This window comes from Callithrix jacchus, chromosome 16 (genome assembly GCF_049354715.1).
Source record: "Callithrix jacchus isolate 240 chromosome 16, calJac240_pri, whole genome shotgun sequence".
NCBI classification, from domain to species: domain Eukaryota; kingdom Metazoa; phylum Chordata; class Mammalia; order Primates; family Cebidae; genus Callithrix; species Callithrix jacchus.
Genome location: NC_133517.1, coordinates 71,997,633 through 72,020,825, shown reverse-complemented (window position 1 = coordinate 72,020,825; position 23,193 = coordinate 71,997,633). Strand labels below are relative to the sequence as shown.

At 45.8% G+C, this 23,193-nt stretch overlaps 1 protein-coding gene and 2 long non-coding RNA genes across 9 annotated transcripts in view; 2 read left to right on the top strand and 1 right to left on the bottom strand.

Moving 5' to 3' along the window:
- Positions 1-12,595, top strand: part of NSMCE2 (NSE2 SUMO ligase component of SMC5/6 complex) — a 271,400-nt gene extending 258,805 nt beyond the window's left edge. For all 4 annotated transcript variants that reach the window (XM_008983274.5, XM_002759232.6, XM_008983273.5 and 1 more), the window contains 3 exons: positions 1,432-1,529; positions 1,891-1,997; positions 10,370-12,595. In XM_008983274.5, the coding sequence (XP_008981522.1) occupies positions 1,432-1,529; positions 1,891-1,997; positions 10,370-10,487 (323 nt within the window). In that variant the 3' untranslated portion in view covers positions 10,488-12,595. The remainder of the gene's footprint in view (positions 1-1,431; positions 1,530-1,890; positions 1,998-10,369) is intronic.
- LOC144579761 (uncharacterized) overlaps positions 1-23,193 on the bottom strand; it is a 36,044-nt gene that overhangs the window by 5,653 nt on the left and 7,198 nt on the right. The gene's annotated exons all lie outside the window — the stretch shown is intronic.
- Positions 20,336-23,193, top strand: part of LOC108588708 (uncharacterized) — a 37,312-nt gene continuing 34,454 nt past the window's right edge. For 3 of the 4 annotated variants that reach the window (XR_013528108.1, XR_004735027.3, XR_013528110.1), the window contains exons 1-2: positions 20,336-20,458; positions 20,967-21,145. This is a non-coding gene — a long non-coding RNA (uncharacterized LOC108588708). The remainder of the gene's footprint in view (positions 20,459-20,966; positions 21,146-23,193) is intronic. The other variant, XR_013528109.1, reaches the window with a different exon arrangement.

Here is a 23,193-nt window from a genome sequence, read left to right as displayed (position 1 = left end):
CTTACTTCCTCTACCTTTTGAAATTTAAAAATAGAAAATAGCAAACAAACCCACGGTCTTTCACATCAGCTGAACTCTGTTATTCATCTAACAGATTTTCTGGTGAATTCTATGGTATAACGTATACAGTCAGAAACCAGCCATCAGTTCAGAATAAATGGTGTGCAAAATTAGCAAAGAGCTCCTTCTATTTTTACTATCAAACACGCTATCGGAAATGGGAGGCCACAGCCCACAGGAGGAGACTTTGAAAAGTGAATCCAAGAGACAGACAGCTCCTGGCATGCTCCCTAGCTTTTTTCTTTACCGGTTCAACTTTATCGACCCATGGTGAAGAGTCAATGGATTGATAAAGGGATTCTCTTAGGAGTCTAACTCTTGCATTATGAATACCAAAGAAGGCCCTGGGAAGCGTGAAAACTCATCTAGGCATGAGCAATATAATTTCCAGAGACCCCATCCCACAGCAAACATACTATAATATGGTACACTCCCTGTTAAAGATCATTTTATTTCTGGTGGTTGGTTTTTTTTTTTTTGAGATGGAGTCTCGCTCTGTTGCCCAGGCCGGAGTGCAATGGCACAATCTCCGCTCACTGCAATCTCCACATCCAGGGTTCAAGGCTGAGGTTCTCCTGCCTCAGCCTCCTGAGTAGCTTGGATTACAGGTGCCTGCCACCATGCCCAGCTAATTTTTGTACTTTTAGTAGAGACGAGGTTTCACTATGTTGGTGAGGCTGGTCTCAACCTCCTGACCTCGTGATCCACCCACCTCGGCCTCCCAAAGTGCTGGGATTACAGACGTGAGCCACTGCGCCCAGCCAATTTGAACTTTTTAAATGTTGTTTGTAGTAACATTAGTACCATGAAGTGGGATTATTATTATTTTCTAATGAATTTTAAATTCCTCAGTTGTAATGTCTAATATGCTAAATATTGATAAATATAACTACATAGAGAAAGCTCTAAAGAATTCATACCTACAACTAAAAAGTTTGAGAAGCCCTGTAATGACCATTTATTGATTATTACTTTGTACTATGAGCTGTCCAGAGCATACCACATTCTTCATCTCTTTTAATCTTTGCAACAAGGCTGTAAAGCAGAGGCTTCTAAAAAAGGGGAGCACTTTGCTAGCCCAGCGTCTCACCGCTGGACAAGAAAGAGATAACCAGGTCGGTTCTCTGACTCTGAAGCCACACTCTTGGTCACTTTCTCTGTAACTTAAAAAAAAATTTTTTTTTTACTGCCGTGAACCTCAGAATGTGGTACCCTGTAGTGTCCTCTAAAAAGCAGAAAAGTTTCTATTCATCCAGTGCTACATGGGGGCCAAAGTGCACCCTCAGAAACTCCTCCCCTCCCTCCCTTCCGTTCCTTCCTTTTCTTTGACATTAGACCAGAGAGGCTAACCAACTCTCTACTTTCCTCCAGATGGTCTTCAAGCTGACAGAGAGGCTGACGGAACAGGAGTGGATGAAGATATGATTGTGACCCAAAGTCAGACCAACTTCATCTGCCCCATTACACAGGTACCGCTTCCTCCTCCTTCCCTTGAAAGAAACACGAGTCACTCCACAGAGACAGAAAGGTTCCTGTTTGCTTTCTGCTTTGATTTCACTTAGGGAGTGAAAGAGGGAGAAAAGAAAAGTGCTGGGAAGAGAATCCGTGGGAGGTTCCTGGGCTGGAGAGAGCTGTCAGCCAATGGTGCCCTTAAGGATCTGGGACTAAAGTCCCGGCCCACAGGCCAAGTGACAGTACTGACTGGATTCCCTGCTTTTCCTTATCTAAACCCTAATCATTATCTAAAGCCATGAGATTGGGGACTAGGGAAAAACAGCTACTGGAAGTTGATCGTTATCATTCCTGAAATCAGCATCTCCTTGATTACAGTTGGAAATGAAGAAGCCAGTGAAAAATAAAGTGTGTGGCCACACCTACGAAGAGGAAGCCATTGTTCGCATGATTGAGTCCAAGCACAGGCGGAAGAAAAAGGCATGGTGAGTGGAGCAGGGAAGGAAGTGGAGCCTTTCCTTCCGGTAGTCACTCAGAGATGGGTGCTCACACTAGAGGAAAAGACACTTCAGTGTCTCTAAGTTCCGTTCACCTCCCGAATACTGTAAACATGGAAGTGGGCTTTCTGGAAAAACAATACATGAGGAAAAAATTAGTAATCTGTTCAGGAAGAAGCTGAGGGAACTTCAACCACACCCTCAAAACAGAATAAGGCCAGGCATGGTAGCTCACGCCTGTAATCCCAGCACTTTGAGAACTCAAGGCAGGCAGATCACCTGAGGTCAGGAGTTCGAGACCAGCTTGGCCAACATGGTGAAACCCCGTCTCTACTAAAAATACAAAAATTAGCCAAGTGTGGTGGCAGGTGCCTGTAATTCCAGCTACTTGAGAGGCTGAGGCAGGAGAATCTCTTGAACCCAGGAGGCAGAGGTTGCAGTGAGCTGAGATTGTGACACTGCACTCCAGACTGGGCAAGAGAGCTAGACTCTGTCTCAAAAAAACAGATTTCAGTAAATTTGTGGATAACTCATGATTATAAATTATTTTTTAATTGGAAGTTTCAAAGAATCTTTAAAAGTATACATAATATATGTTACATACTATGTTATTTTATATGAATATCATATTATTTATCTTTAAATATACATAATACACACACACACACACACACACACAATCTCGTCTTCCTTCCCTTCTTCCCATGACCACAGAGGACCATGCTCTGTTCTTGTAATAACATAGAATCCTGAGTTAGCCAGACTGACTGGCATTGACTCAGTTTGGCATTTCTTGTGCTCTTATGGATTTGTTGACTTCTGATAACAGACTCAATTGACTTCTGATAACAGTCCCTTTGATGTGTGGCTTGCTTGTCCACTGCTCAGAAATTTGCTGGACCTAGAATTGAAATTCCCCAGCACTCCTCATCTGGGTGTGGACTTAGATATATTGGAGACTGTAGATATCTCAATGGTCATTAAGGCTAGTAACTTATCCTATTTATTCTAGAAGAATAGTGGCTTTGCAGCCTAATGGTTGCAAAAAGTAGACATTCTTAATACATTTTGGTCTGTTTTGAGTTTGTGACTTACAGTTGAAATGTCAGATTTCTTTAGTGAACCTGTCATGTTCCCTGTGAATATAATTTTCTTGGCTCCTGGCCTTCCAACCTTCTCTTTCTACTGAATTTATTCTGTGTTCATTCTCTGAAAAGCAAAAATGATTGCTAAGAATAGGTATTCCTAGTTTGTTTTGTTCAACAGCCCTTCTTTCTTAAAGTATGTGATATTCTCCTCGAGTCAGATGTGAAGAGAGCAGGGACTGATACAAAGCACATTTCTCACCACCAGTAGCAACTCCCAGAATGGACATCACATTGAGATGCATCCTCTTTATTACACATTTTGATTTTCTAATGTCCTTTGGCCAACAAAGTGCTTTTGTGAGGGTTGGCATCAGATGCACCTGTGGAACAGATGCACTTGCCAGCAGAGAAACAACAAGCCAGGACCCAGGCCTGCCCTCGAGCTCCGGGAGACCAGGGCTGCATTTGCTCACTGTGATGCCTCAGCACCTGGCACACAGCCTGATGCCAACCCTCAAAAAAGTACTTTGTTGACCCCAGAAAAGATCCGTCAGTGGAAGAAGACTCTAGCAAACCAGTCTAAAACATAGCCAAGAGCCAGGAGGAGTGATAAGGAGTAGAGGCTCATGGGAACTTATGGGCAGGATGGGCAGGGTTCCAAAGACCAGGTGCATTTGGACAGCAATAGATTAGAACTCAGGGCCTTCTTGAAACTGACCCTAGAGGTTTCTGATTAAGCATAAAGTTGTGTCATTTCCCATGATGCATGTTAGAGTGATGAGTAGTTCTGGGCTCTCTTTGTTTAGAAATGTCCATGACACATCGTCTCATTTCTTCCTCCTAGATTGTCCTAGCTATGTTTGTTTGTTTAGACTGGAGCTTCAGGTCCATTGTGTTCTGGCTACTGCCTGAATTTTACTGTGCAAGCTTCAGGCCCTGGGAAGGCTCTCTGCACTGGCTTGAGTCAGATTAATGTTGTTGACACTTTAGCCCCAGCCAAACACAGTAGTTAGAATAATTTCCTAAAATATATCTGTTAACAATAAGCCTATTTATTATCTTAAAAATAAAGCTGCCTTATGATTTTTTTCCTTTTTTTTTTTTGAGACAGAGTCTCAGTCTGTCTCCCAGGCTGGAGTACAATCTCTGCCTCCCAGGTTCAAGCAATTCTTGTGCCTCAGTCTCCCAAGTAGCTGGGATTACAGGCACACACCATCATGCCCAGCTAATTTTTGTATTTTTAGTAGAGATAGGGCTCCACCATGTTGGCCAGGCTGGTCCCGAACTCCTGGCCTCAAGCGACCTGCCCACCTTGGCCCCCCAACCTTATGATTCTCATATATTATTATTTCCAATTTGGCCACAGTCATTTTTTTTTTTTTTTTTTTGAGAACAGGAAAGGTTTTTTAAAAAGTCACATTTAAGAGCATGTAGAGGGACCAGGCACGGTGGCTCATGCCTGTAACCCCAGCACTTTGGGAGGCTGAGGTGGGCAGATCACCTGAGGTCGGGAGTTCTAGACCAGCCTGACCAACATGGAGAAACCCCATCTCTACTAAAACTACAAAATTAGCCGGGCATGGTGGCACATGCCTGTAATCCCAGCTACACAGGAGGCTGAGGGAGGAGAATTGCTTGAACCCAGGGGGAGGAGGTTGCAGTGAGCTGAGATCGCGCCATTGCACTCAAGCCTTGGCAATAAGAGCAAAACTCCATCTCAAAAAAAAAAAAAAGCATGTAGAATAAAATGGATTGAATAGAAATGGGTCATTCAACAGCAGAACTCCCAGAACTCCAGCTTTGTGCTTGGAGTTCCTGTTTCAACACTTACCAAGCCATTCAGCCTTTCCACCTTGGTTTCCTCATCTGTAAAACTGAAATAACATCAGCATCTCACAGCATTTCAGGGACAAAGAAATGGTAGGGAATTCCATTCTAGGTCTGGACTAGCACATTTCTTGGCAGAAGAGAAGTAAAAGCACTTAGGTGAAAGCTCTTTGGGGAGCAAAGAGCGCAGCAAATAGCAGTAAGGTTGTGGAGACAGACTGATAGAGTTATCACTCCCTGTGCCACTCAGTGACACATGATTTTAGACTCAGGGTGTAGGATAGAATGACTGTGTTGAGGTATGACAGGAACCCCTCCCACTCAGATTTCCAGAGGTATCTATAGACTTTCTCTGTATAGTTTGTGGACTAAACCTTGGAATTCTTGGGACCCAGTTCTAGGAACTGTTAAGACTTGGGACCCAGATCCAGGAACTCTCAGAATCGTGTACTCTTGAGTGTTTGCAGAGACCAAGGTTCCCCACAGCCTTGTGGAACCCCAATCCCAGTTCCCTTTGCTCAGCAGTCACCTTTGCGCTTGCCCTGTACTGTGGTGAGATGCTCTGGCCAGGCAGTGCCTGGAGGTGGGGACCCAGCTGCTCCACAGAGGCCTGAAGGTCTGACTCCTGCACAGCGATGACGCAGCAGCTGAAGATCGGGTGTTGCCACACAGAACTCGCTCACCAGGATGTCGTGGGATTAATGCCGAATGCTTACAGAGACAGTTGTTTCTCCGGGGGACATACCCTGATTCAGCACTGTGGCATGATGGCCTTCCCTTGTCCTTTCTGCTTTAAAAACTTATGTTTATTGGCGATGAACTGAGAAGGTTCTTCCCGGTTCCAGCCTCAGCCTCTCCTCCAGGAAGTCTTCCCTGAGCCCTTATTCATGCTGGACACGACGTCGTGAGCACCCCATGGCCTGCCAACATTGTTGGTGAGGCTGGCTCCTCTCCACAAGCTTCTTGAGAGCGGAAGCTGTGGACCAGGACAGGGACTGGCACACACCGGGACCTGGCGTGAACTCCCTAGTCCTTGACACACATCGGCCTGCTTATTTCTCAGCCTTGTATGAAGCCTTGTGCTCTGCCTTCATGTTCTTAAAGGGAAAAACTGAGGCACAGAGAATTTAGTCACGTACCCAGAGTGACACAGCCAGGGGGTTTAAGCTGAGGACTTTCTCACTCTTGAGCCTGCAGTTCTGTCAGTAGCCATCCGGCTCCTGTTGGGAAGGATATCTGTTGTTGTTGTTTTGGTTTTGTTTGTTCATTTGTTTGTTTTTGTTGTTGTTTCTTGTTTTTTTGAGATGGAGTCTTGTTCTGTCGCCCAGGCTGGAGTTCAGTGGTACAATCTCGGCTCACTGCAACCTCTGCCTCCTGGGTTCAAGGTACTCTCCTGCTTCGGCTTCCAAAATAGCTGGGTTTACAGGCACATGCCACCATACCCAGCTGATTTTTGTAGTTTTAGTAGAGATGGGATTTCACCATATTGGCCAGGATAGTCTCAATCCCCTGACCTCCCAGTGGAATTACAGGCATGAGCCACTGTGCCCGGCCTGAGAGGGCTATTTGGTTCAGGCCCCTACCACCAGAGTCCATCCTCTCCATGACCTCAGACCTCGTTATTTGACATGGCTTACCCTGGACTCCATCCCACTGAAATGAAGGTGGGTGCCTGCTCTGCCCCTGAGTGTGTGGTTAAGTCCATCAGACATTCTCAGCGTGCTGCTCTCATGCACTGACTAAAACCATGGTGTCATCAGGAAGTCCTCACCACCTCACTCTCCACTTCCCTATTCACGGCTTATTCACTGTCTGGCGATCAGAGTTAAGGCCTTTGCTCGGTGGAATGGGAGAGACCAAGGCCAGGCAGTCCCAAGTGGATGTTCTGGGTTAGTGTATTAAGGGAGGGTCATCCCAGCAACCTACTTAGGGTTCCATTTCAGTGTCATGGAAGCCAAAGTTATGTTACTCGCCTTTTCTAGTCACAAAAGTGTCTATATCCTTTTCATGATCTTAGCTGCTTATTTTCATACTTAAAGACATAATTCACCAGGCGCAGTGGCTCATGCCTATAATCCCAACACTTTGGGAGGCTGAGGCAGTGAATCACTTGAGCTCAAGAGTTCAGGACCAGCCTGGGCAACATGGTGAAACTTTATCAAAAATTTTTTTTTAATTAACCAGGCATAATGGTGCACACCTGTGGGCCCAGCTACTCAGGAGGCTGAGGTAGGAGGATCGCTTGAGCCTGGGAGGCAGAGGTTGCAGTAACCCAAGATAGTGCCCCTGCACTCCAGCCTAGGTGACAGTGAGACCCTGTCAAAGAAAGAAAGAGAAAGAGACACAGAAAGAGAGAGGAAAGAAGGAAGGAAGGAAGGAAGGAGGAAGGAGAGAAGGAAAGAAAAGAAAAAGAATTCACTCTGAGACTTCACAGGATAGGGGGATGGGCTAGGAAAAAAAACAGATTTTTAAACTACTGTAAAACATTTCTCTAGCCTTGCCCTAATGCAAAGCCAAATCATCAAAACATTGCATACCTGGGCTAAGTCACCCTGAGCCTCTTTGTATAATTATGATTTAACACATCCTGCCCCTGAGGTATATAGGGCACTTTTTTTTTTTTTTTTGAGACAATCTCGCTCTGTTGCCCAGGCTGGAGTGCAGTGGTGCTATCTCAGCTCACCACAACCTTACCATCCGGGTTCAAGCGATTCTCCTGCCTCAACCTCCCCTAGTAGCTGAGATTACAGGCCCCCGCCACCACGCCTGGCTAATTTTTGTATTTTTAGTAAAGATGGGGTTTCACCATGTTGGCCAGGCTGGTCTCAAACTCCTGACCTCATGATCCACCCACCTCGGCCTCCCAAAGTGCTGAAATTACAGTTGTGAGCCACGGCGCCTGGACATATTTTAAAAATAAATATTGTTACTAAGCATATTATTTATTTTGTTGATTAATGCCCCTCTAATGTAAGGACTCCTTAATCCACAGATCAGGGCCAAGAAATACTTTCTCTTTCCTACCACTAGACACACTGGAGCTCCCATGAGCAATTTCTTTCCTTCTGGTTTGCATCTTTAGTGTGGTTTGCATATTTGTTGTTTTTGGTCTTAATATGCTGTGTTTTACGGAGAGCTATCTTGGAACACTGGGCTGGAGCTGAATGTGGGCAGGAACCATATATTTCTGTTTCCTTTTTTTTTTTTTTAGACCGAGTTTCACTCTGTCACCCAGGCTGGAGTGCAGTGGCATGATCTCGGCTCATTGCAACCTCCACCTCCCAGGTTCAAGTGATTCTCCTGCCTCAGCCTCCCAAGTAGCTGGGACTACAGGCACATGCCACCATGCCTGGCTAACTTTTTTGTATTTTTAGTAGAGACAGGTTCTACCGTGTTAGCCAGGATGGTCTTGAACTCCTGACCTCGTGATCCCAGCACCTCGGTCTCCCAAAATTCTGGGATTATAGGCGTGAGCCACTGCACCTGGACTTATATTTGTATTTCACAGTTGCATGCATAGAACCTAGCACAAGGCTGATCCCTAGAAGAGTCAGTTAATGGGTGCATGCATGTGTTGGATATATGCAAGATAGAAATAGATCCAGAGCTTTAAAACTTCTTGGAAGAATGATGATGAGGGAACAAATGGTAGTCACAGGGGATCAGGAAGGGAATGAACATTACTGAGCACTGTGTTGCCTGTCACCCTGGGAAAGAGGGATTCTCCCCATTTTAAATCAGAGGAAAGAGAGGCTCAAGAAGGTTACATGGGGCAGGGCATGGTGGCTCACATCTATAATCCCAGCACTTTGGGAGACCAAAGTGGACAGATCACAAGGTCAGGAGTTCAAGACCAGCCTGACCAACATGGTGAAACCCCGTCTTTATTAAAAATAAAAAAATTAGCCGGGCATGGTAGCACGTGCCTGTAATCCCAGCTACTTAGGAGGCCCAGGCAGGAGAATCTCTTGAACCTGGGAGGCAGAGGTTGCAGTGAGCCGAGATCGTGCTATTGCACTCCAGCCTGGATGACACAGCAAGACTCCATCTCAAAACAAAGAAAGAAGGTTACGTGAATTGCCTGAGGTCTCATAACTAGCAAGTAGGTGGTAGAGAGAAAATTCAGACCTAGGTTAGCTTGACTCCAAACACTGGGCCTCTAAATCTACCAAAGTTTGAGAACCAAATTCTTTGAGAAGAAATCAGGTGACTTCATCCAGCCCACTGCCTTCAGATAAGACCACATCTGAGCAGAGCCGTGGCTTAAGTTCCACCCCTTTCTGGGCAACTCACACTGATTTCTTCAGCCGCAGCCTTTCCACCAAGTCCCAGTGGCCCACTCATCCTTTATTCTCGGAGGGCTACTGGGCATGCGTTCCAGAGGAAACAGATACCAACCAGGACTGTGGTTCTGTGCCGCAGCCTGTTTTGGCCCATCATTTCCCATCATGATAAATGGCAGTACCAGTCACTGATCTGCCCAGATGAAGCTCGCCTCTTCCCTTTCCGTTACGCTCCATGGCAGCTCCATCGGCCAGTCCTATGGGTTCCACAGTCAAGCATGTCCTGAAGCTGATCGCCTTACCACCCTCAGCCGAGCTGTCCTCCTCTCTCTCCTGCACTTGCGGGATCCTCCATACTATTTTCCCTGCCCCTCTCTTACCTCTCTGCTTTGTGTTCTCCATAAGCAGCCAGAGAAACATTGTCCAGATGTAAACCAAACCAAAGCCCTCCCCTATCTCAAAACCTTCCAGCGTTTTATCTTCATATTTAAAATAAAATCCAAGTCTGGGCACGGTGGCTCACACCTGTAACTCCCAGCCTTTGGGAGGCCGAGGCAGGTGGATTACTTGAAGTCAGGAGTTCAAGACCAGCCTAACCAACATGGTGAAACTCTGTCTCTACTAAAAATACACAAAATTGCTGGGCACAGTGGCTCACACCTATAATCCCAGCACTCTGGGAGGCCAAGGCAGGTGGATCACAAGGTCAGGAATTCAAGACCAGCCTGGCCAATATAGTGAAACCCTGTCTCTACTAAAGATACAAAAATTAGCCGGAGTCCCAGCTACTCAGGAGGCTGAGGCACAAGAATTGCTTGAACCTGAGAGGTGGAGGTTGCAGTGAGCCAAGATCAAGCCACTGCACTCCAGCCTGGCGACGGAGTGAGACTCATTCTCAAAAAAAAAAAAAAAGAAAGAAAGAAATTTAGCTCCATGATGGTGTAGGCACTACTCACATGTTGGTATTGCTTGTGTCCCCAGCACCTGGACAGGGCCTGGTTCAGGGAGGGGCTCAGTGAATAAATGAATGAGCACACTTTGGTCCTGATTTTTAATGCTTTTCCTTTTCTGGTAAAATGCCTCACTTAAATACTTGAGTATAAAAGAAGTTTCTGCTTAAGACAGTAAAGGGGACTGACTTGACGTTCTTTCTCCCTCACAGTTGCCCTAAAATTGGCTGTAGCCACACGGATATGAGAATGTCGGATCTCGTCCAGGATGAAGCACTTAGAAGGGCGATTGAGAACCATAACAAGAAAAGACATCGTCATTCCGAATAGGAAAAGCCACCTGCCCGCAAGGCATCCGCAGCCTACCTCCTACCCCAGCCGTCTGTTGAGAGCAGTGCTGAACCCGGCGGTTAGGGACTGGCTGCAGAGCATACTTGTTTGGGGTAAAACAAGTGTGCTTGAAAACATTTTTCTAAGTTACACAACAGAAATGCAAGCATATTGTTTATTTTTAAGTGTTCTATAATGTTGAATAAAACTTTGATCATCTGCGGTGTCCTGCCTGCACACCTCCTAATATATGGATTATTCCAGAGGCGCAGGCATTGCCATTTCGAGGACATCAGACTGATTTTTATAATAGTTTTGACTAAAGAATGGCTTTCAGGTGGCTCATACCTTTAATCCCAGTACTTTGGGAAGCCAAGGTGGCCAGATCACTTGAGGTCAGGAGTTCAAGACCAGCCTGGGCAACATAGTGAAACTCCATCTCTACCAAAAATACAAAAATCAGCCACGTGGGGTGGTGCACACCTGTAATCCTAGCTACTCGGGAGTCTAAGGCAGGCGAATCAGTTGAATCCAGGAAGTAGAGGTTACAGTGAGCTGAGATCGCACCACTGCACTCCAGCCTGGGAGACAGAGCAAGACTCTATCTTAAAAAAAAAAAAAAAGGTATGTCTTTCAAGTGATATTTGAAATTAAAACATATAGAAATACCCCCACTCACGTATAGTAAATAATGCCATTGAGTTATAAAGCAAAGCCAGTTTGCTTTCCTGTATTTACATTGTATATTGACAGTTCCAAACATAAATGCTTTTAGTGTCATTCTGAATGGAATAGAATGCTCCAGTAGACTGGCTTATCAGTGCATTGCAGTGATGATGGATGTCTATAGTGGAACTCTGCTGCAGCCCTCCAAGAGCCTAAACTGCCATCAACAGGAACTACATTCCAGCTGCTCTCTATTTTTCTGGATGGCTGGCTGCAAGTGACCCTGGGCGCTGGTGTCTTCAGCCATGAAATGAAGGTGTTTAGCAAGATGCTCTCTAACGTCCTATGACCCCTGAGAGTCTGTGGATTTACACCAGCAGGATCTTTAAGTTGAATGTCTTCAATTACATTCTAATTGTGTGATGAGCACCAATCTATTGCCTCCATTAGCAACCTTTTATCAAGCTTACTATTTAATTAAACCAAATGAAACATACCCTGGTGACACTGGAAAACCAAGAATAGCCAATAATAGCTAACATTTATTGAGTACTTACTGTATACCAGGTGCTATTCCAAGTGCTTTACATATATATTAACTCCTATAATCTTCATAGCCTATCGAGAGAGGTACAGTTCTTACAGATAAGGAAAACTAGGCACAGAGAAGCAAAGCCACCCATGGAAAGTCATAGAGCTAGGAGATGGCTGAACTGGGAGCAGAATCTGGAGATCCCAGTCCTAAAATCTCCACTTTTAATTCCATACTCTACTCCTCTCTATTGACTTTATTTAGAAACTGAAAATATATTCAAAGCCCACATTTAGAAACCAACGCTTTTGTAAATAAACAATGCGTGTGTGTGTGTGTGTGTGTCCATGTACAAAAAAAAGTCTAATTAAAATGGAGGCCTAGGCGGGAGGATCACTTAAGCCCAGGAGTTTGAGACCATAAAACTTTTAATAGAGATGGCAAGTCCCCATCTCTATTAAAAAAGAGGCAGGTCGAGGTGGCTCATTCCTGTAATCCCAGCACTTTGGGAGGCCTGCCTCGGCTGATGACCCCCCCACCTCACACAGCCCCCGCAACCCGTGTTTGCCATTATCCCTGATTGCCCTGTGGAGCTTCCCCCTCCACCCACATAAGCTTCCCCTCACCCCACCCTGCCATCTTAACGGTTATTATGATAATGTGACTACTCCTCACCCCACCCTGCTATCTTAACTACTCTTATCCCACCCACCATTGCAACTGAACTTATGGTAATGTTATACTCCTTGCCTGGACCCCCCACCACTGTAACTGATCTTACTCTGTAACTTTCCACTGCCCACCCCAAACCTATAAAACCAACTCCTGTCCCACTGCCCTTTGCTAATGTCCTTTTCGGCCTTAGCCCACCAGCACCCAGGTGAATAAACAGCCATGTTGCTCACACAAAGCCTGTTTGGGGGGGGTCTCTTCATTCAAAGCATGCGTTTTTAATAATTATCAGGTCAGGAGTTTGAGACCAGCCTGGTACAAAAATTAGCCGGGCAAGGTGGCGCATGCCTGTAATCTCAGCTACTCGGGAGGCTGAGGCAGGAGAATCACTTGAACCTGGGAGGCGGAGGTTGCAGTGAGCCAAGATCATACCACTGCACTCCAGCCTGGACAACAGAGCAGACTCTGTCTCAAAAAAAATAAAAAGAAAAAAAGAAAGAAAAGAAAAAAGACCACGTGCAGTGGCTCACATCTGTAATTTCAGCATTTTGGGAGGCCACGGTGGGCAGATCATCTGAGGTCAGGAGTTCAAGACCAGCTTGGCCAACATGGAGAAACCCTGTCTTAACTAAAAATATACAACTTAGCCAGGTACAGTGGCTCACACCTGTAATCCCAGCACTTTGGGTAGCCAAGACGGGCAGATCATGAGGTCATAAGTTCGAGACAGCCTGGCCAACATGGTGTAACCCATCTCTACTAAAAATATGAAAATTAACCTTGGTGTGATCCTGTAATCCCAGCTACTCAGGAGGCTGAGGTATGAGAATTGCTTGAACCTGGGAGGCAGAGGTTGCAGTGAGCTGAGATTGTGCCACTGCACTCCAGCCTGGGCAACAGAGCGAGACTCTACCTGAAAAAAAAAAAAAGACCCACCTCTATAATTTAATCACCTCCCACTGGGTTCCTCCCACGGCATGTGAGAACTGTGGGAGTTACAATTAAAGATAAGATTTGGGTGGGGACACAGCCAAACCATATCATTCTGCCCCTGGCCCCTCCTAAATTTCATGTCCACACATTTCAAAACCAATCATGCCTTCTCAGCAGTCCCTCAAAGTCTTAAGTCATTTCAGCATTAATTCAAAAGTCCACAGTCCACTTGCCAGTCTCATCTGAGACAAGGCAAGTCCCTTCTGCCTATAATCTGTAAAATCAAAAGCAAGCTAGTTACTTCCTAAATACAATGAAGGTACAGGTATCGAGTAAATATGGCCATTCCAAATGGGAGAAATTGACCAAAACAAAAGGCTACAGGGTGTATGCAAGTCTGAAGTCCAGTGCGGAAGTCAAATTTTAAAGCTCCGAAATGACTTCCTTTGACTTCATGTCTTACATCCAGGTCACAATGATACAAGAGGTAGGCTCCCATGGCCTTGGGCAGCTCCACCCCTGTGGCTTTGCAGGGTGTAGCCCCCTTCTGGCTGCTTTCATGGGCTGGTGTTGAGTATGTGCAGCTTTTCCAGGCACATGGTGCCACCATTCTGGGGTCTGGAGGATGGTGGCCCTCTTCTTACAGCTCCACTAGGCAGTGCCCCAGTAGGGACTCTGTGTGGGGACTCCAACCCCACATTTCCCTTTTACACTGCCCTAGCGGAGGTTGTCCATGCAGGTCCCGCCCCTGCAACAAACTCCTGCCTGGGCATTCAAGTGTTCCCATACATCCTCTGAAATCTAAGCGGAGGTTCCCAATCCTCAGTTCTTGACTTCTGTGCACCTGCAGGCCCACTATCACATGGAAGCTGCCAAGGCTTGGGGTTTCCACCCTCTGAAGCAACAGCCCAATCTACCTTGGCCCTTTTAGTCACAGCTGGAGTGGCTGGGAAGCAGGGTACCGAGTCACTAGACTGCACACAACAGAGGGACCCTGGGCCCAGCCCATGAAACCAGTTTTTTCCTCCTAAACCTCTGGGTCTGTGACAGGAGGGTCTGCCGCAAGGGTCGCTGACATGCCCTGGAGACATTTTCCCCATTGTCTTGGTGATTAACATTTGGCTTCTCACTATTTATGCAAATTTCTGCAGCTGGCTATAATTTCTCCTCAGAAAATAAGATTTTCTTTCCTATTCCATTGTCAGGCTGCAAATTTTCCAAACTTTTATGCTCTGTTTCCCTTCTAAAACTGAATGCCTTTGACAGCACCCAAGTCACCTTTACTTTGCTGCTTAGAAATTTCTTCCACCAGATACCCTAAATCATCTCTGTCAAGCTCAAAGTTCCACAGATCTCTAGGGCAGGGACAAAATGCCACTAGTCTCTTTGCTAAAATGTAACAAGAGTCACCTTTGCTCCCCTTCCCGAAAAGTTCCTCATCTCTATCTGAGACCACCTCAGCCTGGATTTCATTGTCCATATCATTATCAACAAGTCTCTAGGGAGTTCCAAACTTTCCCATATTTTTCTGTCTTTTTCTGAGCCCTCAAAACGGTTCCAACCTCTTCCTGTTACCCAGTTCCAATGTCACTTCCACATTTTCGGGTATCTTTTCAGCGGCACCGCACTCTACTGGTACCAATTTACTGTGTTGTTCATTTTCATGCTGCTGATAAAGACATACCTGAGACTGGGCAATTTACAAAAGAAAGCGGTTTTATGGACTTACAGTTCCAGATGGCTGCAGAGGCCTCACAATCATGGAGGAAGGCAAGGAGGGACAGGGCACGTCTTACATGGATGGCAGCAGGCAAAACAAGAGCTTGTGCAGGGAAACTCCATTTTTAAAACCATCAGATCTCGTGATTCACTATCACGAGAACAGCACAGGAAAACCTGACCCCATAATTCAGTCACCACCCACTAGGTTCTTCCCACAATACGTTGGAATTGTGACAGTTACAATTCAAGATGAGATTTGGGTGGGGACACAGCCAAGCCATATCACTAGCCAACATTGTGAAACCCCATCTCTACCAAAAGTACAAAATAATTAGCTGGGCACAGTGGTGTACACCTGTAATCCCAGCTACTCATGAAGCTGAGAGACAAGATTCACTTGAACTTGGGAGGCAGAGGTTGCAGTGAGCCAAGATCACATTGCTCCACTCCAACCTGGGCAACAGAGTGAGACTGTCTCAAAAGAAAGAAAGAAAGATAGAAAAAAATTAATTTTTTTTAAATGCAGGAAATAACTGAATTTGACATCTACCGGGCAGTAAAAGCCACTAAATAACAACATACATTTGGGTTTAAAAGCATAGTCTAACATGGTAGAATGAATTGTGAAAGCACTTTTATGGAATTCAGAAAGTAGTATGACGTTCAGTTGTGTACAAACTAAATGCTTTTGGATTTCCTAAGATACTCTATCTGAATCAGACTTTACAGAGAAAATGATTGTGTTTAAGCCCGAACAAATATACTTTTCATGGAATGTCGTTCTTTTGTGAAATAGTTTGCTTACTAAACAGATGGAGTAAGCATGAAATGCTTCCCAAGATTGGGTCTGCATTTTTCCCAACTCTTTCTAAAGAGAATTTTGGAATATTTGTATGGGTACCAATACCAGTTAGAAAAATGCAAAATAACAGTATTTCACTTTTGAAAAGGTATGATATTTATATCCTCTGAAATTTTCCCTTCTTTAGCCTTCAGAAACTATGCTTCATAAATTTGTCTAGCGATTGTTGCTATCAATCTGGCATCTTAGTAGCTTTTCCTTATTTTCTTTCCTTTTTTTATTTTATTTTATTTTTTTGAGATGGTGCCTCACTCTGTCACCCAGGCTGGAATGCAGTGGCGAAATCTCAGCTCACTGCAACCTCCACCTCCTGGGTTCAAGTAATTCTCCTGACTCAGCCTCCCGAGTAGCTGGGATTACAGGTGTGAGCCATCACACCTGGCCCAATATGGCATATTTATTAAGTTTCTGTTATAGGAGGTTTTTTTGGAACTTTTTCTTCAAGTAAAGTTATATTCATCTTCTTAAGTAACCCAACATATGATAGTTTAAAGGGTAGCAGTCCTACTCAAAGAGGAGGTAGGAGTTCCAGCTCTTCTTTTCCTAGGACAATCCCAGTATCCTATCTGAGATTACCCCAAGGCCACATGAGTGGCATTTGAAAAAACTGCACAAGACATTGTAGCAATTGTAGCTAAATAATTTTTCAGATATTACTGATTTAAGACTAGGACGATTGTGTGGACAGGGCATTTTTAAAAACATGCTAATTATTTTAAGAAACTTTCAACTAGCACATTTAAAACATTACTACATGGCCGGGCATGGTGGCTTACACCTGTAATCTCAGCATTTTGGGAGGCCAAGGCAAGCAGATTGTCGAGGTCAGGAGTTCCAGACCAGCCTGGCCAACGTGGTGAAACCCCTTCTCTACTAGAAGTACAAAAAAATTAGCCAGGCATGGTGGTGTGTGCCTGTAATCCCAGCTACTCGGGAGGCTGAGGCAGGAGAATCATTTGAACCCAGAAGGTTACAGTGAGCCAAGATGGCACCACTGCACTCCAGCCTGGGCAACAGACTGGGACACCGCCTCAAAATAAATAAATAAATAAGTAAAACACTACAAACTCCAAGAGATAATTTCTCTCTCACCTTATATAAAACTTCAAACACGAAGTGTCCAGCTTGAAGCAGGCTGTGTCTGAGAGGAGCACTGCTTTCAGCTGGACACACCCCGACTGAGGTTTGATGTGAAGACAGAGATAAATTACAGAACTGAGAGGAACCAAGGCAGGTATGAATCGACTGCTTGCCATGCCCCAGGCACAGGGCTAAGTCCCTTAAATGTCTCCCCTAAGCTAATTCTCCTGAACCCTCATCGTTACTACTTCCGTTGTACAGATGAGGAAACCGAGGCTTAGAGTCCTCAAGTCATTTGCCCATTTACACACTCATGCGCAGTCAGGCCCGTCTTGGAATGGAACAGTGAGTGAGCGGAAGCACTCCGCCCCTCTAAGCTCTTTGCCCCAGGGCCGTGGAGGGCACATATAGGATCAGCAGACCCGAACTTCTATCTCATCATCCTTATTGCTGTTACTGAGACCATTTCCCGGTTCGAAGACTCCAGTTACCCACGAATTTAGCATAGCTGGGTGATCCTCCGTTTTCTTTCCTTGTTCTTTCTGCTACCACCACCAGATCCAGGCCCTCCCTCCTTACTTTGCACTAAGACTATTCACCAGCTCCCAGTTGGCCTCCTGACTCAAATCTTGCCCCTCTCATATTAACCTACTAGAATACTGATGGGTAATTTCACATTCTATCCAAAAGCCTTCCTTTCCTACAGAATGATGTCCAGGCCTGGCATTCAGGATTTTACCACAGGGCAGCCCCCTTCCTTTCTGCAACACTGCCCTCTTTTCCTGCCATTCCAACACCCCCTCTCTTTAGGCAAAGTTTCTTCCAGGACGGGAACTAACTCTCCATGTCCCTGACTAGCACATACAAGTGACATTGGGCAAGTCACTTCCCTACCCCAGGTCTCAGATTCTCTACATAAACTAAAAGACTTGTACATCTCCCTAAAGTTTCTTTAAAAGCTGTAAGATTTTAGCTGGGTGTGGTGGCTTACTCCTGTAATCCCAGCACTTTGGGAGGCCAAGGCAGGAGGGTCTCCTGAGATCAGGATGTCAAGAACAGCCTGGCCAACATGATGAAACCCCGTCTCTACAAAAATGCAAAATTACCCAGGCATGATGGTGGATGCCTGTAATCCCAGCTACTCAGGAGGCTAAAGCAGGAGAATTGCTTGAACCTGGGAGGCGGAGGATGCAATGAGCCGAGATTGCGCCACTGCATTCTAGCCTGGGCAATTGAGCAAGACACAATCTCCAAAAAAAAAAAAAAAGCTATAAGATTCCATGTCATATTGTCAATGACTACATGACTATGTCCTATGGGAAGTATAAGGCCCTTTGGAAGGACAGCAGACTGACATGGGAATTAGTACACACACACACACACACACACACACACACACACACCCTGTCCATATATTTTAGAGACAGGGTCTTGCTCTGCCACCAAGTCTGGAGTACAGTGGCACATTCATAGCTCACTATAACCAACTCCTAGGCTCAGGTGATCCTCATGTGTCTCAAGTAGCCGGCACCACAGCCCAGCTACTGGGCATGCCACCATGCCCAGCTAATGTTTTTTTTATTTGTAGGGACAGGGTCTTGATGTGTTGCCCAGGCTGATCTCAAACTCCTGAGCTCAAGCAATCCTCTCACTTCAGCCTCCCAAAGAGCTGGGATTACAGGCATGAGTCACAGTGCCCAGCCACAAATTAGTAGATAATTGACCCAAATGTATATATGGAATCATGATGGTGGGTGCCTGTAATCCCAGCTACTCAGGAGGCTGAGGCAGGAGAGTTGCTTGAACCTGGGAGCTGGAGGTCAGTGAGCTCAGATCGTGCCACTGCACTCCAACCTGAGTGACACAGTGAGACTCCACCTCAAAATAAATAAATAAATAAAATTTTTAAAACTAAAAATAAAAAGTCGGGAACCTTCTGACTGGGAGACGGGATGGGGTGACTCATGTGGTAGATCACCCAGCTGTATGAAGATTATTGTTTTGGAAATCTGCCTTCTAGCTTGTGTCAGATTTGTGGAGGAAGGATGACTGTTCTAAAAAGGCAGGTACGACTGAAGGCAGCAGGAATGCTTTTACGTTGCTGGCGGAAATGCAAGTTGATGCAGCCACTTTGAAAACTGTTTGGCTCTTTAAAAATAAATGTCAGCACAAAACCCAGTAATATCTACCCAAGAGAATCAAAAATATGTTCATACAAAGTCTTCTGTATTAAAGTTCAGTCCAGGCATGGTGGCTCATGCCTGTAATCCCAGCACTTTGGGAGGCTGACACAGGTGAATCACCTGAGGTCAGGAGTTTGAGGCCAACATGGTGAAACCGCATCTCTACTAAAACCATAAAATTAGCCGAGCGTGGTGGCACGTGCCTGTATTCCCAGCTACTTGGGAGGCTGAGGCAGGAGGATCGTTTGAACCTAGGAGGCAGAGGTTGCAGTGAGCTGAGATCATGCCACTTCACTCCAGCCTGGGTGACAGAAGAAGACTCTTTCTCAAAAAAAAAAAAAAAAATAGGCTGGGTGTGGTGGCTTATGCCTATAATCCCAGCACTTTGGGAGGCCAAAGCAGGCGGATTGCCTGAGCTCAGGAGTTCGAGACCAGCCTGGCAACATGGTAAAACCCTGTCTCTACTAAAATACAAAAAAACTAGCTGGGCGTGGTGGCATGTGCCTGTAGTCCCAGCTACTCAAGAGGCTGAGGCAGAGGAATTATTTGAACCCAGGAGGCGGAGGTTGCAGTGAGGAGGCAGAGGTTGCAGTGAGCCAAGATTGTGCCACTGCACTCCAGCCTGGGTGACAGAGCAAAAGCAAAACTCTGGGAGAAAAATACTCCGTGTGTGTGTGTGTGTGTGTGTGTGTGTGTGTGTGTGTGTTGTGTTGAGGGTATTTAGGATCTATTAGTATTAGTACATTTCAAGTGTACAATGCTTTATGATTAACTGTGGTCATCATGCTGTACATTAGGTCAGCTGATAACTGTAAGTTTGTACCCTTCAACCCATGTCTGTGCATTTCCCTACCCCAGACCCTGGAAACCTCCCTCCAACTCTGTTTCTGTGAATAGGAGTGAGGCACATACTGATGTGGAACACAGGCTCAGTGAAAGAAGCCGGGCACAGAGATCACATAAGCTATGAATCCTCTCACACGAAATGTTCCGAAAAGCCAAATCTAGAGGAACCAAAAGATTAGTGGCGGCCAGCTGTGGGGTGGCAAAGGAGAGGGAATGCACGGGGGACTCTCTGGGGGTTAGGGACATTGGATTGTGGTGGAGCTTGCACAACTCTAAACTCACCAAATATCATTGAATCCAGTACTTTTTGGTTTTTGGTATTTTTTTGAGACAGAGTCTTGCTCTGTTCCCCAGGCTGGAGTGCAATGGCACAGTCTCGGCTCACTGTAGCCTCCACCTCCAGGGTTCAAGCGATTCTCCTGCTTCAGCCTCCCAAGTAGTTGGGATTACAGGCATCCACCACTACTACGCCCAGGTAAGTTTTTGTATTTTAGTCGAGAGGGGGGTTTCACTGTGTTGCCCAGGCTGGTCTTGAACTCCTGACCTCATGATCTGCCCATCTTGGCCTCTGAAAGTGCTGGGATTACAGGTGTGAGTCACGAAGCCCAGCCTTTTTTTTTTTTTTTTTTTTAATTGAGATAGGGTCTCGCTCTGTTGCCCAGGCTGGAGTGCAGTGGTGTGATTTTGGCTCACTGCAGCCTCCCAGGATTAAACCTCCCAGGCTTGAACAATATTCCTACCTCAGCCTCCCCAGTAGCTGGGACTGCAGGTGTGCACCACCACGCCCAGCTATTTTGTTTATTTGTTTGTTTTTGTAGAGCTGGGATTGCATGGAGTTGCCCAAGCCCATCTCGAGCTCCTAGGCTCAAGCGATCCACCCTACCTAAGCTTCCTGTAGTGGTGGGATTACAGGTGTGAGCCACCGCACCTGGCCAGGATTTCTTTCTTTTTAGTGAACAAATACCGAATTGGTTTTCAAACAGAAACAAAAAGCAGTATACAGTTATGAAAGGAAGCAACTCAAGGATCATCTTTTGTCATAAACGACAGAAACCAGAAGAGCAGCGCTGTTAAGAAACGACTCTGCATGCTGCTGGAATGTATGGAAAAGGCTGCTGTGCGTCAGGAAGACGGGCCACGAGGCCCTGCCTGAGGCTCGGAGGTGAGTTTTTAGGCCAGTTATGGTGATTGCAGTTCACAAAGAATGTGAAGACGCTGATTCCTCCAGAGAACAGCATAAACAAGGCTATTTAGGGATGGTAAAACTTGGATGCTATGCTGAAAAGAACTGAGATGTTTTTCCCCACAGAGAAAAAAACTCAGGCTTCTTTTATATAAAATATGGGACTTTGGCCCAGAGCAATGGCTCATGCCTGCAATCCCACCACTTTGGGAGGCCTAGGCAGGCAGATCACTTGAGGTCAGGAGATAGAGACCAGCCTGGCCAACTTGGTGAAACCCCGTCTCTACTAAAAAATACAAAAATTAGCTGGGTGTGGTAGCGCACACCTGTAATCCCAGCTACTCAGGAGGCTGAGACAGAATTACTTAAACCTGGGAGGCAGAGGTTGCAGTGAGCCGAGATCACGCCACTTCACTCCAGCCTGGGTGACAGAGCGAGACTCAAAAAAAGGAAAATATGGGACTATGTCAGGAATATGCCACAACATGATTAACTGTACCATGAAAACGCCAATGAAATGCTCTTTGAGACTCAGAAGAAGGAAAACAGCATAAACTGGCTGCTCCTCATTTATACCCCAGCATTTATGCTAAATTTTCCTTCTTCTGAGTCTCAAAGAGGGTTTAATTGGCATTTTCGTGCAGGGACCCCGTTTCATGCAGGGACCCTGGTCGACTCCCAAGGAACTATGGATAAAATTCAGGAAGTTCATAAATTGATGTGGGGAAAACTTGTTCCTTTACTAACCTGTAATTGGAATTTAGCATCTCGCACAATTCTGAATGCAGGCAATGAACTCCAATAGAATTAGCAGTACTTGTGACTTTATCACTAACAAAAGTGATAAATAGGCCACTATTTATAGGCTCACCCCTATAATGCCAGCACTTTGGGAGGCCGAGACAGGCGGATCACGAGGTCAGGAGTTCAAGATCAGCCTGACCAATATAGTGAAATCCTGTCTCTACTAAAAATACAAAAGTTAGCTGGGTGTGGTGGTGCTCACCTGTAGTCCCAGCTACTCAGGAGGCTGAGGCAGGAGAATCACTTGAACTTGGGAGGAGGTTGAGATCACACCACTGCTCTCCAGCCTGGGCGACAGAGCAAGATTTCATCTCAAAAAAAAAAAGCCATGGTTTCAAATTATATTACTGTTGCTATGGAAATAAATTTATCCTCAGTTATAAAATGCATTACTTAGTTTGTTTCTTGCAATTACAGACTAACAGAGACTGGATTGATCCTCCCACCTTTAACAACTAAAAATCCAGATGTCATTGATGAAACAGTGTTTTTCAGCCATTAGACAACAGGTAGCAAAGGACAGTGATAGAGAAGGGAAACAAACCAGCTGAGCCCAATGATTGCTTGCTGCCCAGAGAGTGCCCAGGCCACTGTAGAGCGAGGGCAGTCCAGGTGGGCCTGCCGGTCTGTCTGCACTGAGTGGACAGAGCTGGTGAAGGAGGCCCAGCAGCTGGAATTCGCAGGGCATCACTGAAAGGAAGAGAGCTGCTCAGCCAGCCCTGGAGATGCGCAGAGGGCTCCGGGGAGCCTGCCGCAGAGTCATCATCAGCATGTGCCTGTGAGGAAACTACCTGAGGCTGGGAAAGAACCAGAGGAGGCTGGGCATGGTGGCCTGTAATCCCAGCACTTTGAGAGGCCAAGGCAGGCAGATCACCTGAGATCAGGAGTTCAAGACCAGCCTGGCCAACATGGTGAAACCACATCTTTACCAAAAATACAAAAATTAGCTGGGCGTGGTAGCACACGTCTATAATCTTAGCTACTTGGGAGGCTGAGGCAAGAGAATCTTTTGAACCTGGGAGGTGAAGGCTGCAGTGAGCCAAGATGGTACCACTGTACTCCAGCCTGGGCCACACAGTGAGACGCTGTCTAAAGAACCACAAAGGAGGAGACGTAACAAAATCTGGAGCTCACACAGACCCAAGAATAGTTCCTTTTTCCACCATCCTAGAGTAGAAAGCCTCATAATTGATGAGACATCAGGTAGAGTGGAAAACTGGCCC